Source organism: Plectropomus leopardus, chromosome 24 (assembly GCF_026936395.1).
Source record: "Plectropomus leopardus strain MGB_pleo_1.0 chromosome 24, ASM2693639v1, whole genome shotgun sequence".
NCBI lineage: Eukaryota > Metazoa > Chordata > Actinopteri > Perciformes > Serranidae > Plectropomus > Plectropomus leopardus.
Window position 1 is genome coordinate 10,408,551 of NC_142199.1, and position 16,054 is coordinate 10,424,604.

At 40.4% G+C, this 16,054-nt stretch overlaps 1 protein-coding gene across 1 annotated transcript; it reads right to left on the reverse strand.

Annotated features, from left to right (window-relative positions):
- Positions 1 to 1,444: 1,444 nt before the first annotated feature.
- Positions 1,445 to 9,327, reverse strand: LOC121962848 (zona pellucida sperm-binding protein 3-like). The gene is made up of 11 exons (XM_042513155.2): positions 8,313 to 9,327; positions 7,175 to 7,280; positions 6,647 to 6,765; positions 6,449 to 6,567; positions 5,824 to 5,927; positions 4,978 to 5,155; positions 3,683 to 3,800; positions 2,565 to 2,656; positions 2,357 to 2,451; positions 1,769 to 1,906; positions 1,445 to 1,614 (listed from the first exon to the last, which is right to left on the reverse strand). The coding sequence occupies exons 1-11, from the start codon at positions 8,712 to 8,714 to the stop codon at positions 1,460 to 1,462; spliced, it is 1,626 nt and encodes a 541-aa protein (XP_042369089.2). The 5' UTR covers positions 8,715 to 9,327; the 3' UTR covers positions 1,445 to 1,459.
- Between the last annotated feature and the right edge of the window lie 6,727 nt (positions 9,328 to 16,054).

Below are 16,054 nucleotides of genomic sequence, written 5' to 3' on the forward strand. Positions count from 1 at the left end.
GGGAGGGGGGTCAGCGTCGCTCCAGCAGTAAACTAGCGTGGCCGTCAGCCCTGCACACGGGAACAAACACCCCATTAAACCAAGGCCTTCACATATTACTGTAATAAAAGCCCCTGCTCTCGCCTTTATGGGCTTTTTAATTATGTCTATTCGTCTTCCTGGGCTTGTGAGCAACAGTTCATGATGAGCCCCATTTCACGAATACTCTGCCACTGGCAGAAAGCTGGAGGGGGTGAATTAAAGGGAAAAGCCGAAAATGGCCCAAAGCTAAAATATGACTATTGTTACCGGGATGGTATTTTATGTTTTAGCGTGCAGCGCAGAGCCAACAGCGCTCTGCCTTTCATTTCTTTTGTTTTTCTGTGATGGTTTTCTTTGTTTTAGATGTGGATTAGAACAAAGATGGAAAAATCTCATGCAGCTAAAGTGAATTACATGGCAGCTCGGTGGAAATGGTGTGTATTAAATTAGCTCCCTGAGATCAGGGCTGGACTAGCTGCAGGCTCCCGGAAAAATTAACCATACAAATCATCCAAGCATGAATTAAGCATAGCACTTTGGTCATTTCACAGCTTGTGCTTTTCTTGTCTTGTTGTGTAGTATATTCACACTAATATCTATATATAAAGGTTGCTGACTGGCCACCCCCACCTTGCTCCCCCATTGTAAACTTTCTAGTCACGCCCCTGTATGTTATGAAAACCTTAACCACATCCAGCAAAGTATTACTTTATTGCATTGTGCCTCAAAAACAGTGTAAAACTCCGTCTGGTGTTAAATCGCGCTGATTAATAGAGCAATATATAGCCCCTCTTTGTGTACACAGCATACATTTTATTACCAGATCATTTTCTGCAAGGCTGGACACCACAACTTAACCCCTTTTAACCCAGGCAAGCTCATAACACTTAACCTGGAATATACTATAGAGAGCAACATACTGTACAGATGCAACCAAATTTTATGATCCCCTGCACAGAAACACTGTTAGTTTAGCTCTAAAAACAATCAGTGTTTTGCTAATCTTTTCTTTTTCTATATATATTTTTTTTAAATATAATTTGAGTTTTGGGGTGTTTTTTATTTGTATTTCTTTTTTTTTTTGGAGGGGGGGTGGCTTTTAATTATTATTTTTTTTAACAGTTCTGAAATTGAGGGATTTTTTGTCTATTTTTAAAAGTTGTGGCAATGTGTTTTTTGGTTTTTCTTTTTAAAAATGTTTATACATTGAGTACTTTTCAAACTAAATACATTTTCCTGCTTATACTTACTTTTACTTAAGTACCAGTCTCAATGCAGGATTTCTGCTTGTGACGGAGTATTTTTATAGAGTGGTATGAGAATTTCACTGACAAGCCAAAGACATAATGCCTCTAGTAATGGCAATCGCTGGCAAAGAAAAGTCAGTTGACTAGATTTTAATAAAATGTCAAAATAGAAGAATAAAACAAAATAAGGCTTATTCTAAATTTTTTATTGTCTTAGGCCAAGTACAAACAAAGTGTCCGGTCTGTTTGTGTTGCCTGCTGCAAATGACAGCACCCATGAAAACTAGCAGCACAAGAGCCAGTGCTGCACCCACTCCACACAGCACAACGACTGATGAATAGGAGGCTGGGGAGGGAGGGTGGGGAGCAGAAGACACACATCATAGGCTCCATTAGTTACATCATTTAGCTTAATTAACAGAAGAGTGCAGGTGAAAAAAAGGTGGATTTGAATGCTTTTCCAGTTATGTTTTTGCATGTGTGAAAACCACAGGTTTTACCTGCTTGAGTCACTTCACGTGTTCGTAGCACAGAATCTTGTTTTAAATGAAGTGTGGACAGCTCAGTCAGCTCCTGCGGCAGGATGTCGTCCTCGAGCAGGATGGGGCCCAGAGCTGCCGTCCCCTCCCACCACAGATCTGGAGGAGTCCAATATTGGCAGGATGGAGAATTAAAAAGAAAAAAAGAAAAAGAAAAAATCTACTAAGCACACTTAGGCAGGTGATTCAACCATTTACGATACGACTGATTGGTTGGTGAATTAAAAAGGGATCAAAATCAATCCTCTAAACAGCATGTGTGCCAAATGAAGTCAAGTTAGCTTGTCTAAATATGAGTGCAACCTCCGCTTGTTTGTGGCTGATTATATTTCACTCCTTGTTGCTGGCAATCATTTGGGGTAATTCCTAATAGGATTGGATTAGCCTTGCTGCTTCAGAACCATTCAGATGGACAGAAAAATACCTTTTTGTGATAAATTTTGCACTGACAAATAGCAGCAGTGAAGATGGCACCAAAATGTCTCCCCTGGGTCAGATGTTCAGGATTCATCCCTGAGTGTAACGTAGTGTCGTTTCTGTAAACTGTACCAGCATCTGCTGCAAGGCTTCTTTTCTGTCTCTGCTCACTGCAGCTGGTCTCACAGCAGTCACACACCTTATTGTCTCCACCTGATGCCACCCATCTGTCCAGAGACAAGAACACAGAGGCTAAGTAAATGTTATAGAATTGGAGTCGTGGTAACGCTGAAAAACTTAAACAACACAAAGAGACTGAAATTAACAAATAAACAGTCACCTGTTGGCTTCAGTCAGGAATGAACACGCCTTGTGTTTTGAGTTGATGGCAACAGAGGCTTTTGTTGCTTTCAGGTGACATGTGATGTAGAGCTTTGAGGACATTAACAAACAGATTAACAACAGTATTAACAACACCAAATACAAAATTACTATAATAAGACATGAAATTGCCTCAAAGAAACCCAAATGACTACAAAAAGCCACAAAACTACCACTGTCTTTCTTTTATGTAGGAGAGGTGGTGGGGCCCTTTGCATATCTGTGCTCAGTGTACCTTTCACCCATATTCCACCCATGCTCCAACATAAATTTTGCTGTCAGATGTTTCCTCCCAAGACATTTTTAATTTCATATTTCAGAAAATGGAATAAGAGCAACAGTCTGGAAATGTGTATATGTCTTTCATTCCCTCTTTTCTTTCTTTCCATACCTCACCAGACCTAGAAATGACTAAAATCAAATTCTATACCTCACCCTACTGCATAGAAACCCTGTCATTAAACCTTTCCGAATGTAGAAATAAGTATAACTTCTGTAACTGCTGCTGAAAACATAGTGTTTGACATTCTTTTTCTTCATCTCTTTGGGTCTGATATATATTTATGTAACCGTTATATGTGCAAATAGAGTTTTTTTGTTTGTTTTGCACCGAAGCTCAGTAAACATACAGGTTTTTATGAACGGTTTTCAAAGCAGTCTGTTGTATCTGGGAGCTGAATTTCCTATTTGGGAAAACAGTCAAAGTTAAAGTAAAGATTCAGCCAAAGCTCTGATTGTACAGATGCACAAAGAGGTTTTCGGAGTTGATACTGGCTCAGTTTCTCAGTTTGATGTCACCTGAGAGGGCTTTCATTTCCTCAGCTGGAAACTATTCGAACTGAGGCTATTATGGCCTTCAAACAACACTTACTAATGTGTATATTACGTGCCAACTTAGCACATAAGAGACTAACAGAACAGCTGAAAAAAATGTTAAAGTAACACTTTGGCTTGTCACACCAAGACACACTTCTTTACAGTGATGCTAGAATAGAAAAAGTGATGGAAAAGTCAAATGTATGAGCGTATGATTCAAGATCAGTAGTTCTAAATTGTATAAACATGTCTCATACTTACTGAATTCCTGTGATCATGGTGGAACCTGAAGGCTTTCAGCTGGATGTGAAGTTTATCCTCCTGGCTCCTCTGCATGAAGTAAGACTTGGCTCCTGTCAGCTTAGCATCACTTAAACACCTTAAATGGAAAAATGCAGGCACAGGAATCATAAACACACGCCAACATAAATGCTCTTAAAGGGATAGCTCAGATTTTTTTAAGTGGGGTTGTATGGAGTACTTATACATAGTCAGTGTATTACATACAGTAGATGTCAGTCAGCAAACCCCAAGTTTGTTCAAGTAGGCCAGAGTACCACACAAAAGCTATGAAACAATGCACTGCTGTGGATGGGGGCCAGCAACAAAGTGCATTTTAAGCAACTGAGAAAAGTCACACCTATAAAAAAATGAATACCAATTTAAGTTCACACTATATTGAAAGTAATTTCACTGTTGTCAGATAGCCAGTTCAGACAGGATCGGCTTCAGCTCTCCATCTATGCTCTCGTCAAAGCAACCAGACTGCATTTACAAAATGGACAGTAGTCGCTGGTCTGTAGCTGCCTTTATCAGTTGGTTAGTTTTACTATTTGTGTGACTTTGGTAAATGAAATTAACCCTTTTAAACACAAACAAAACAATGTATGAAGGCAGTGGTAGACCAGCAGCTCCTGTTTTCAGTGATGTTAAATCACTGTTTTTCTCGATGGAGTCTGGCTCTGGAGAGAGTGACATAATGCCTTATCTTTGCCATTTGAAATCACTGTGTGAAGGTAACGTAGAGTACTGAAAATATTCTAAATATAGCGTACACATAACGTGGTATTGTTTTTTATTTTAGATGGAACTTTTTTTTAAGTAGCTAAAATCGTTTTGTTGCTGACCCGTATCCACAGCAGCGCACTGCTTAATTTCCATGTTGGCCTCCAGCCTGCTTCTCCAAAATGGGGGCATATAGACTGACATCTACCTTATGTAATGTAATGACTATGGACAAATATCCCATACAACCCCACTTTAAAATATCTAAAATGTCCTTGTAATTATTGTTGTACTGTATCTCTAAAAACAATAATTTCTGTCTCTCTCCAGCTGCAGCCATGGTGTTTATCCAGAGCTATTGTGAAGCCAACTCCTACATCTACTGTAAGTAACATACTGTCTGTGGATAAGTACCTCATACAACCCCAATTCAAAAAATCTGAAGTATCCCTTTAATATGTACAGTATGATATACAACCTAATCTAAATCTTGATTATTATGACTGACTTTTTTTTAGATGACTTGAATGTTTAAATCTGCAGTGTCTCACCCGTGATTGTTGATGAAGGGGTATCTGGGTTCAGAATTGGGATCGGGGCTCGCAGTAGCCACACAGCTGTCCGCATACACCCTCAGTGGAACGTGGTGACCCTGAAGGACCGCGGCTTCAATGTGCATCACGTCACTCAGGAAGTAAACATTGGAAGGCCTCTGAGACTGCCAGTCCTCTAATCAAATACAGAAGAGCAGAAATATAAGTGGAAAAGTAATGCTGGGGCCATCAATCTGATTAGATGAAAGTTAAATTATGCCTTTGGCGGAGAGTGGGTCAGTGCAGCAGCAGTCAATAGCATATAGGTACTGTAACAATAAGAGAAAAGTACTTTAAAGAAGCAATAAATGAATTATAGATCATTAACCTGGAAGAAACAGATGAGCGTCTGTGCATGTAAAAACTAGTTTAAAACTTATAACTTCATATAGTCCATGCAAATTTTACAAGAAGTAAATCACAGGAGATGCTCGGCTCCACTTTTAAAACCAAAAACAACTTGCTGCAGTTGTAATCTGCAGTGCTGGAATTAATTAGAGCGCATAATCAGCTGTTTATTGATCACTTTATTGTGCGAGTGACCCTGTTAGGTCAGCCGCAGCCTACGAGGCATGTAATTTCAGCTCATCACCATGCATCAAAAGTTCCACTCGTGTTTATCAAGTCGCTGCTTAGCATCTTTAACAGTCGCCACAGCGTCTGCGAGGCCTTGAGTGATTGCAATTACACCCGTCGCAGGGGAAATTAGCCAAACCGCCTGGTGCAAATCAGAGTTTTAACTTGCAACACATCAGCTCCAAGTTTGTTGCTGGTGTTTTTCTTTCTTTGACGTGTGTTCCCCACCTGTCATGAGACGCAGGGAGAAGTGCAGCTGCTGTTCTGCTAACATGTTGGAGGCAAACGTCTTCCAGGTAGGCCTCACAGCGCTGCTGCTCACATAATGTCTCCTGTGAGGACAATTACAGAAAGGACAGGTATTTCACTAGAGAGGCTCACTGAGGTAGAAGAATGTGTGCTTCACTCACAAGAAAGACAGCACTAGAGAGGGGAGACCATAACACTGGGAGGTTAATTTAAAAGATAACATGGTTTCTGAAGGATCAGTTCAAACCTGTAGAGGAACACTTCCTTCCAAATTACAAAATACATATTTTCCCTCTTACCTGTAGTGCTGTTTACTAATCTAGGAACCAGCCACACCACTGCACAGAAGGAAGTGTGCATCTACTGCTAGCTCACCTCGTTCCACTGAGCTAGCTAATGTTACAACTCAGCCAAGGAGGAAACTATTTTTTACATCTTGTGCTGTCAGAAATGTGATTTTATGGCCTAATTATTTAATATTGTGACTTTTTGCAAGGAAAAAGTATTTAAAATCTTAGTTTATAAAATTACTTTAAAACTTGCAGATGGCCTCAAAACCTATATCCAGACTAAGGGGGGGTAATGCCAAATAATGAGGCTTTACCTTTGATATTGGCATTCAATTACCACCTCAGCAGGGCTGGTCCTCAAAATGAAGGTGTTACCAATGGGCTTTGGAGCGTACATCAGAGTAAAGGAGTAGATGAGGGCTTCCTCTGTCATCTGAGGACAAAACAGTTGTAGTGACTTAAAAAAGCCCACCAGAGTAGATGGACTCTAAAGGAGGCAGAGAGCCACACACCGTCATCATGCTGCCACAGCTGTGTAACTCTGACTGAAACCGCAGGACATGATGAGCACCGTCCAGTGCGGCGCAGCCTCCTAAGGTTAGATCGCTTGGATGGATCAGCTGACCATTTCCTAGGAACAAAGAGGAAAAAGGTGCAGCTTAGATTAGGACCATTACCTGAGGCCATTTCTTTTCCTGGTCAAGTCAATAACACTCACAGCGAGTGGAGGTTCAGCCACAGGACAAATAAAAAGGTTTCTTAATGCATCACTGAAAGTCAGCATCGGAGCACCGGTCGGGCATGCAGAATGCTTCTTCTCAGAGTGAAGAAATAAAAGGAAACATAATATTGATCGCCAGGTCTATAGTCTGTACCATTCTGCAGTAATCAGTGCTGAGTGTCCCATCTTCACCGTTCCATTCAATTTTTCAATTTGGGCCTCTTTCTTTTTCAGCCATCAGAGCAGAAGGCAAATGGACCTGTACCATAGCGAACAACGCCCCCACAAACAATTCCAACAAGGAACCAGCAGCCATTACCTAGGAAGTCCTGTTTGACCTCTATGATGACCCGGCCTTCCCCACAACGCACTGCCACACTGCTGGCCGCTGAAGGTACCCGCTGCTCAAACACCAGCATCTGCACCTGAAATATCATTAAGGCCTTTGAAACCTTCTTGTGCAACAGTCAGAAGATTTAAGCTAGGGCTGTCAGCTTTAACGTGTTTATGTGATTAAGGTCTGTACATAATCGTCATTAATCGTCATGAATTCCCATCTTTATGGGGCTGTACCGGGCTGAGTTTTGTGATGATACTAGCATCATATGAAACTGGAAGACTCAAAAAATCAAGTGGTACTAAATAATGCAAATAACAGCATGGAGTCTCTTGACCTCTGACCTCCAGATATCTGAATGAAATTGGGTTCTGTGGATTCCTGTGAGTCTCCCCTTTACAGACATGCCCGCTTTATGCTTGTTCCACTCAGTTTTTTGCAGCACTTCAAATGGTGTTTTGAAATGTGTTTTATAAAAAAAAATTGGATTGGATTGTCAATATGAACTTCAAAACTATTTTGAAATGTAAAATAATGAAATCAAAAACACATAATAAAAAAAAATGTAATTAATTGCGATTAACAGTAAATTATATGATTAATCGTGATTTTAAAGAACTTACTGTTTTACAGACCAAATTTTAAACCTTAAGAATATGGCAATGGGCAACTTGGCAAGAAATGTTCAGCAAATTGCAAAAAATTAGCAGAAGCAGCTGGAAAATAAGTTTTCTTAAAAAGGGAAAATGTCCTGGAAAAAAAAGAAAAAGCCAGGGAAAATCTGCATATAATGATCACAATTCTATATTTAAAATTATGTTCTAGAATTATTATAATGTTTAAGCACATTTTCCAATTCTTGTTCGCCTTTTTTGTACCTCCTTTTCTTTATTTTTAATTTGTTTTCTTTTGTGTCTTTTTTAAGCAAATTTTCAGCAAAGAAATGTTACTTTAGAGGTAATTTCTTGCTAATTTTTGGGTCATTTCATCTTTCCATGGTCACCGCCTTCTTCCTATGATTTTGAAAGAGATCAAATCAATTTGCTGAGATTTACCAAAAGGTTAATTACACTGGACTTAAACGGTGCAGAAGATCAAAAATGCCACAAAGAAGTCATACCTTTGATCCCGGCTTTACAGGTGGGTTCAGATCTGGGCCTGGAATCGGCAACTTTATCAACTCTTTAGGTTGCACAGTTACTTGTGGCTCAAGCTGCTCTGAGGTCAGCTTACTGGCCTCCAGTTGGTTTTGATGCACAAGAGGTGGTTTCTGTTTCCTGAGCTGGTTGCTCTTGAGCCGATAGGTGACAGGAGAGCGGACTGGATCACCGTGCTGTGTGCGGTTTGACTGATGATCTGCTGTCTGCACTGATCTTGGCAGCTGTAAGCTTTCTGTCACTTGTTCTTGTGGATTCAAAGTTTCATTGGTGCTGAAGTTTGACCAATTTAGTGAAGCAGCACAAAGATTAACACCTGAAAGGAGAAGTACAAACCCAAACAAAGCCGCCTCTCTGAACCCCATTACAGCTTATCACACAAAAACCTAAGTTTTTGGTGATTTTTTCCAGAGAGCACTGCTGCTTTTGTCTTTGACCAAAATTCAGTTGTGGGAGCTGGGCGTGGGCTCCACCTTCTCCTAATGACTTGATTGGATTCCAGCCTGGAGGACACAGTCTTTGAAGCGCTCCTTTTCTCTCTTCCTTTTCACTAAAGAGAACTGCAGATAAGATGATAGCTGCTTGGCTGTGCACTTCAAATATTACATTTACAGCTTGTTAAGTCAGCCTCAACCCTGTCTATACAAACCTTTAATTTCAACAATTGTTTTCATTTATAGTACAGAAAAAGCAAGAAACTGCTGAGCATTCTTTAAAATTCTTTAAAAGATAAACTCCTGCTCAATCTCCACTTGTCATGATGGTAATGAACAAAGACTTTTATAAACAGGAACAAGCCTGACCCTAACAGTGAGTGGCTTTCACTGCCCCCATGAGACAAATCAATCAACGCTTTCAGGGAGTTGGTTTTTTTTTCACGCCGCATGCTCTTGAATGTCAAGGCTATACGGTCAGCAGTCTGCAGAGTTCAGCAGTCAGTCATAAAGTGGAGATTTATGATCATCCTCTGTGAGACTTCATGAGTGTCACCACCACCAGATGCATGTGTGTGTTGCTGACATGTGACAGGAAGCAGCGGGGCGGGTCTTGAAACCGGACCAGCAGCAGGCATGTCAATCACACATTCACATACCTGCTATCAATCTTGCACTGTTGAGACACATTTCAGGGTCTGTTTTAAACCTTTAAAAACCTGGATTGACATTTGTGCAGCGTCCAGGCACCTTTCACGAGCATTTAAAGTTGTTTGATTTCTTTCAAATACTTGGGAAACAGGCAATGAGCAACTTGGCAAGACATACCATGCAAATTGCAAGAAATTGGGAAAAGGTGACAAGTTGCTCATTGCCTTTTTTCTCCATGTTTTTGAAAGAAATTGCACCAATTTTCTCAGAGTTCAAAGGTTTGAATACTTGTAAAAGGTGTCTGAAAGCAGCACAAAAAAGTGATGTCACTCTAGTTTTTTTTATTTGTTATTTAGACAGGCTCTAAAATTAATTTTTTTCATCACCCGCAGCCAAACTTGTGGAGGTTTTTCCTGTAAGAGCATATGGATAAAAACCATAATAAGATTTCATTCAAAGAAACTCTTGTTCTAAAGACTAATTTAGCTGAAATCACTTCCTCTTGATACAGACATACTAATCTGTGCTGACCTGCAGGAATACATTACTGCTCTTCCTCTCTGTCAGGATCTCCCTGCAGACTCCCCGACAGCGAGGCTGCTATTGTCAGGAACTGGCTTTTATCTTTTGCTGATCAGCGGCAAAACAAAGAAAGGAGGTGTGTGTGTGTGTGTGCGTGCGTGCATGTGTGCATGTGTGCATGTGCGTGTGTGTGTGTTTTCAGGAGGCTGGAGTGAAATCAGTCCATCCCTGCCAGTCAGGCCCCCTCTGCTGCCGATCTCTAACTTGGTTAGCTGCCTCTAATTTGGCCCCTGGAGGGCCCTAATGTGGCCCCCGTGGGGGTTTCTGAAAGGGGGCCTGGCAGCTTCTACCACCGCACACTGCACACACACACACACACACACACAAACACACACACACTGCCGCCTCTCCCATCAGCTTCTGTTTCCAATAATCCTGGTGAGTTTTCAGACAGGATGATCCAGGTAAATAGGCCAGTTGTCTGTTTAGAAAACACACATCCTCTCTCTCTCACACACACACATGCACACATGAACCAGATGGAAAATTGTCAACCAGGATGGCACACCGTTGACGCAGATGCTCAGTGACAGTAACACACACAAATGTACACACACGCGTCCCTCGTCACGTTTTGCTGACAGCACAAAGTCACGGAAACAGCTCGATTTGGCCCGCGCCGCACTGCGCCATACGGATAACAGTTATAAAGGCTCATTAAAAACATGTAGTGGGAGATGGATTAGTTATAGCCTGCTGTTGTGGTGGGCGTGCAGCGTTCAAGATCAGCGGATTTCTATGCGTTTTGTCAGCGTTTGCGCGGCAGTGAATAGATTTTGCGTGGGACAGAGAGATATTTCTGAGGGATATTTTTTCTCCATCCAACATGTCCTGGCACATGTTTTTAGATGCTGGCATCAGTGTGGTGCTCAAAACTATCTTGGTATGTTGGCAATTTTTTAAAGGGAGCAAATCAGTCAGGAGGGGGGAGTCAAAGATGTGAGAGAGGCAACTGTAAGAGTGAGAAGCAGGGTTCCCACAAATTCTCATGGACAAAATTTCAAAACTTTTCCATGACGGAGCCAAAACATAATTTTTTCCCCTTCCCCAATATATTTATTCTTGTTCCACTTGCTCAGCATTTTACAAATATATGATTCAAATTTCAGCATCCCGTGCGATGTGTTCAAGGATTTTCATAAATATATATATATATATATATATATATATGTTAGTGCGTTTTGAGGGCATGTTTTCTTTTAAAAATCTGTGGTAACAAAAGAAAGCCCAGCAATTTAAAGTTGTATGCCCCTCCCCTTGAGTCAAAAGTGCTTACAATCTTTTTTTGACATGCCTCGTTGGCAGACATGAAGGGAAAGACAGAACACAGGGAGAAAATGAAGAAACTTTCGTGATGACCCAATAAACATAAACAAGCCAAAACGCCACACGTCTACGCATATAAAGCTACAGTAATCTCTTCAGTTACAGAATATAAACTGACTGTTATGTTGCATTAACATCTTTAAATAATTACACACAACACATTTTCATGATTTTTCCAAAACTGCTGATGGTTTTTACTAGTTCCATGACTTTTCCAGGCATGGAAAGTGTGATTTTGAAGTTCCATGACTTTTCCAGGTTTTCCATGACTATGGGAACCCTGGAGAAGAGAAAGTAAGTAGGAACAAGTTGCAGTGAGAGGGGGAAGGGGAGAAAAAGTGAAAACAAAGGAGGGAAAGAAGAAAAATATGCTCGGGGTCAGTGAACCTCAGGGTGAGGGATAACAGACAGCAGCCCGGCTGGTGCTCAGCCCGTCCCGTTGGGAGCAACATGAAATAACAGCATGCTGGGCTCTGATTCACGGCCCATCAGTGGCCATTTCCAACACGTCTCCACACAAGGACATACGTCCTGTTTCCACACACATGGGAACATGCACAAACACACATGCCGAGATAGCAGCCCATATACAAAGGAGACGCACACGCAGAGAGCTAATGGGCTGTTATTGAAGACATGCATCACACCACAGCACCTACCGACCACACACACAGCCACACACGCACATCTGCACATTGCTCCCACACACTCCGATGGGATAATGATCTCCCAGCTCTGCAATAACAGCTGATGTATCATTTAGCGAAAAAGCCACAGTGACACGGCAAGGCCACACTGACACAAACACACTCTGGTGGAGAGTTTCAGCTGCTCTCTCCTCGCACTCCACACATGGCTGACCTCATTTTTATCACAACGTCCATGACATTTCTTATGAAGGGATCGCTGTCTCGCTCAATAGACTGCCAATGGCCTTTGTGGCGGTAGAAAGGTCTTTAGTGCGGGTTGATTGACAGGTGTCATTGCCCCACGTAGAGGTACAATGCAGTGGCAGGAGAGTCAGGAGCTGACCTTTAGCCTCCTGCCTCGACCTACATCACCGGCTCCAAAGTTTCTCTCAAGGGAGCAACTTTTCATTTTTCCTGTTATCTGATTCGTGTGGAAGAACTAATCTGATGATATTTAGCCATTTGTTAGCCTCGCTAACTTTTTTTTTTTGCTGTATTGTGTGATCTGCAGTGTCAGGTGTATAAAAAGCTTAAATCTCTTCGCTATATGGATTTTTTGAACTTTTAAGTTGGAAGATTAACTGCTATTGTGCTTTTTTTTTTTTTTTTACATTTTCCTTCATAGTACTACAAGTTGAAATACATTGGTGATCTTTTATACTAATGGGGCCCATACTACTACTACTAGCATTGTCACAGTATGCATTTAGAAACACATATAGCTATGTGCATTAATTCATGAAACAACTGGTGTATTATTTTTAATAAGCATTAAACAATAATATTCAACATGATGTAAATAAATAAAGAAGAGTGTTGCTATTGCCAGTTACAACTGCGATGTAATTTTGCATTTAAATTAAGTGAAATATGTTTATTTCCTAACAAAAATTTATGTCAGCACAGACAAGCAAGGCAATTTCATTGGACCACATGGCTCACCAGCCTGCTTTCAGTCCCAAGCCGTCAAATACTGCAGCTTTGACAGTGCTTTTGATGTAAGATCCTGACGCCAAAAGCCACCTTTCGCATCCACATGATATGCCATTGAATATATCTCGATAACAAATATCTAATTTATTCTCATACACCAGTTTGTTTGTATGATATCCAACTAATTGTAATGATTCATTGATTTGTATCAATAGATGGATTAAATAATAAATGTTTAACATTAAATATTGTGATTTGCATGCATTCCTGAATGGCTATTTTTTTAAGGCGCAATGGCTGCAACCTGAGATATATAGAGTTCAACTTTCGGAATGCAGCAGCGTGCACTGCAGCTAGCAGATATTTCTCCTTTCTTCCTTAAATATTCGGTGGCAAAGTTGATAATTTTACTGCAGAGACAACCTGAGCTTAACATCTGTCCCATGCACTGTGTTTCAGGCCCAGTACACAATGAAGAAACCCCTGGAAGAAGATCAACTCTGTACTCACGATTTCTGGTAAGACGGCTATGAAACGGTGCTGGTTATGGTTTCTTAGCAATCTCAGACGCTACCAAACCTAAAAAAGTGTTACATTTTCCAGGGGGTTAAAGACATGGCATGTGTACAACCCCTTAGGCAAGTTAAGTTAAAAAGGATAGGTTCAGGAAAAGAAACATGGTGATGACATACCTTAAAATAATTCTAATAAGTTCCCCTGGTTTCACTGCGGACACAAACATGTGTCTCCTGGGGGAAAGTTGTGTGTTTGGTGGTATTTCAGGCAATTCGAAACACCTTTGGCCTTTATAGGTCACATGATGCTGTGGCTATGTGCTTGTTTGTAGGAACTGACTTCCTCGGACATGATGCAGCCGCTGCTATTGCATCGCATAACTCTTCAAACCTGAGCGGATTATCCCGAAATTTTGAATCCACAATTCCTCTGTGAAATCATGGACTATCTCCTCCCATAAATCCCTCATACATGGCCGCATTTATTTTCATAGTAACACTTCAGAGTTACACTGAAACTTCCCAAACCACACCTTATCATTGTTTCACCAATGAATCGCTAAATATGCTCTAGTTTTGGAGCCGTTTGGAGAATTTACTGCTGTGAAGCTGACTAAATTTTATGACAGTGTGAGATCCACTCCACTGTATCGCTTGTTCAGAATATGAAATGATAAATGTTGCATAGTGGCCATATGCATCTTACATCTCTGCTGAGTGGAGAGCCCCAACTAAAACTGTGCTGTTATTTTCAAATGCCGGTTATAGAATAAGATTTATGCATCATGCCTCTGCAGGTTCCTAACTGTTAAATATAAGAGATGACAGGAGACAAATGATCGGAGCACATTAACATACCATATGGTTGACGCTTTTAACCAAAGTGCTGTACAGTGCCATCTAAACGTGGGTGGCCCCACTGGGAATCAAAACACTAACAGTGTTAGTGCTATGCTCGGCTCATGACCTCATTGACATTGTTTTATTCTTGTTTATATCCGCACATTTTTAAATCATAGCTGTGACTCTGGTATTGTTTAAAAAAAAAAAAAGAAAAAAAAAGGACATAAATGGTGTGTTTGTGCGAATGAGGATAAAATGTCTTCCTTACATGGTCACATACAGTCACACACATAAAAGTCTCACAGCCCCCGCTTCCCTCTAGTCGCTTGAATCTTTCTCAGTTATGCTGCAATTCAAGCCTTTTGTTTAATAAACAATTTGTCAGTGATGTATCGAACGCCAGCTCTAATTTGATTGTCTGTGTAATGTGTATGGAGGTGGCTGCCTGCTCTCTCTCTCTCTCTCCGTCGTTCCGTCTGCACAACCAGCGGTGATATTCAACCCTTTCTTTCCCCTGCAGGTGTGTGTTTGCCATGTGCAACGTGTATGTGCATTTGTGTGTATACGTGCGCAGGGATGAGAATGGCGGAGCAATCCTTAAGGGTTTGCAATTACATCTAAACGGCATAATCGGACATGATGGATGGCTATTGCCTTTCTACAATGTCTAGACCTCAGCTCCACCAGCGCAACGAGGTTACAGGAGAGTGGGAAATGATGAAGGATTTAATAGTTTTGTTCTGCTTTGCTCCGACCCGACTCTGTTTTTCTCCTGCGTAGCCCCCCTCTGGTGACCTCACCAACATTTTGACATTTTCATTGGAGACAAATCAGCTAGTTTTGTTGGTATAATGGGCTGAATGACTTAGGGATTGTACTTTATTTATCAGAGTAGGTTGGTGGCTGGGGTGTGACTTCATTTAAAAATATATATTTTTTCATATATAATATGTATGACCCTCCACAGAGCTACAAATACTTTTCCTTTAAGCTCCCTAAGTAACTGTGAGAAAATGCATGACCCTCCCTTCAACATAAATAATTGTATTTCAGTGTTTCTGCCTATGATAAATGTAATTTCTGAGATTCTTATAGAGAAAATATGCCTTTAAAAGCCAATTGTGCATTTTGGGGCTCTAAGGGTATAAAGTACCCAAGGAATGAGTACTAAAACCCATATTTAAATTAGAATTTCAGCACCCATTCCCTTGTCTTAAAGTCAATAAGGTTTTTTTTTAAAAAAAAGGTTTTTGGTTAGAAGCCTGAAATAGAGTCTGTGGTTAACACAAGTGTAACCCTTTCAAACCTTTTTAAGTTTTTTTTGTGATTCTCTTGTATGTATTTTTTTAAAAACTTTTTTATGCTATTTTCTAGGTAATTTTCTTGTTACTTTTTATTTTATTTTATTTATTTGTGTATTTATTAATATTTTTTTGCAAATTTACTGCTAATTTCAGTTTTATCAGGTTTCAAAGAGTTAAACATATGTTCCTGATTATACTTACTATTGTTAAGTACTGTTCTGGGGGATCTAAGTGCTTTTTCCACCACTGTAGATAATGAACAGTCCCTAAATCTCTCCATTTAACAGCAAATTGGGGCATTGTTATGAGGGAAATTGTTTCTTATTATTTTGTGCCCTTATCTTATTTTTTAATGTCTGATAGGAAATAGTGCAAGATTTAACTTTGTGTTGCAAGCACAGAAATATTAAACAGACTGATTTGGCCAT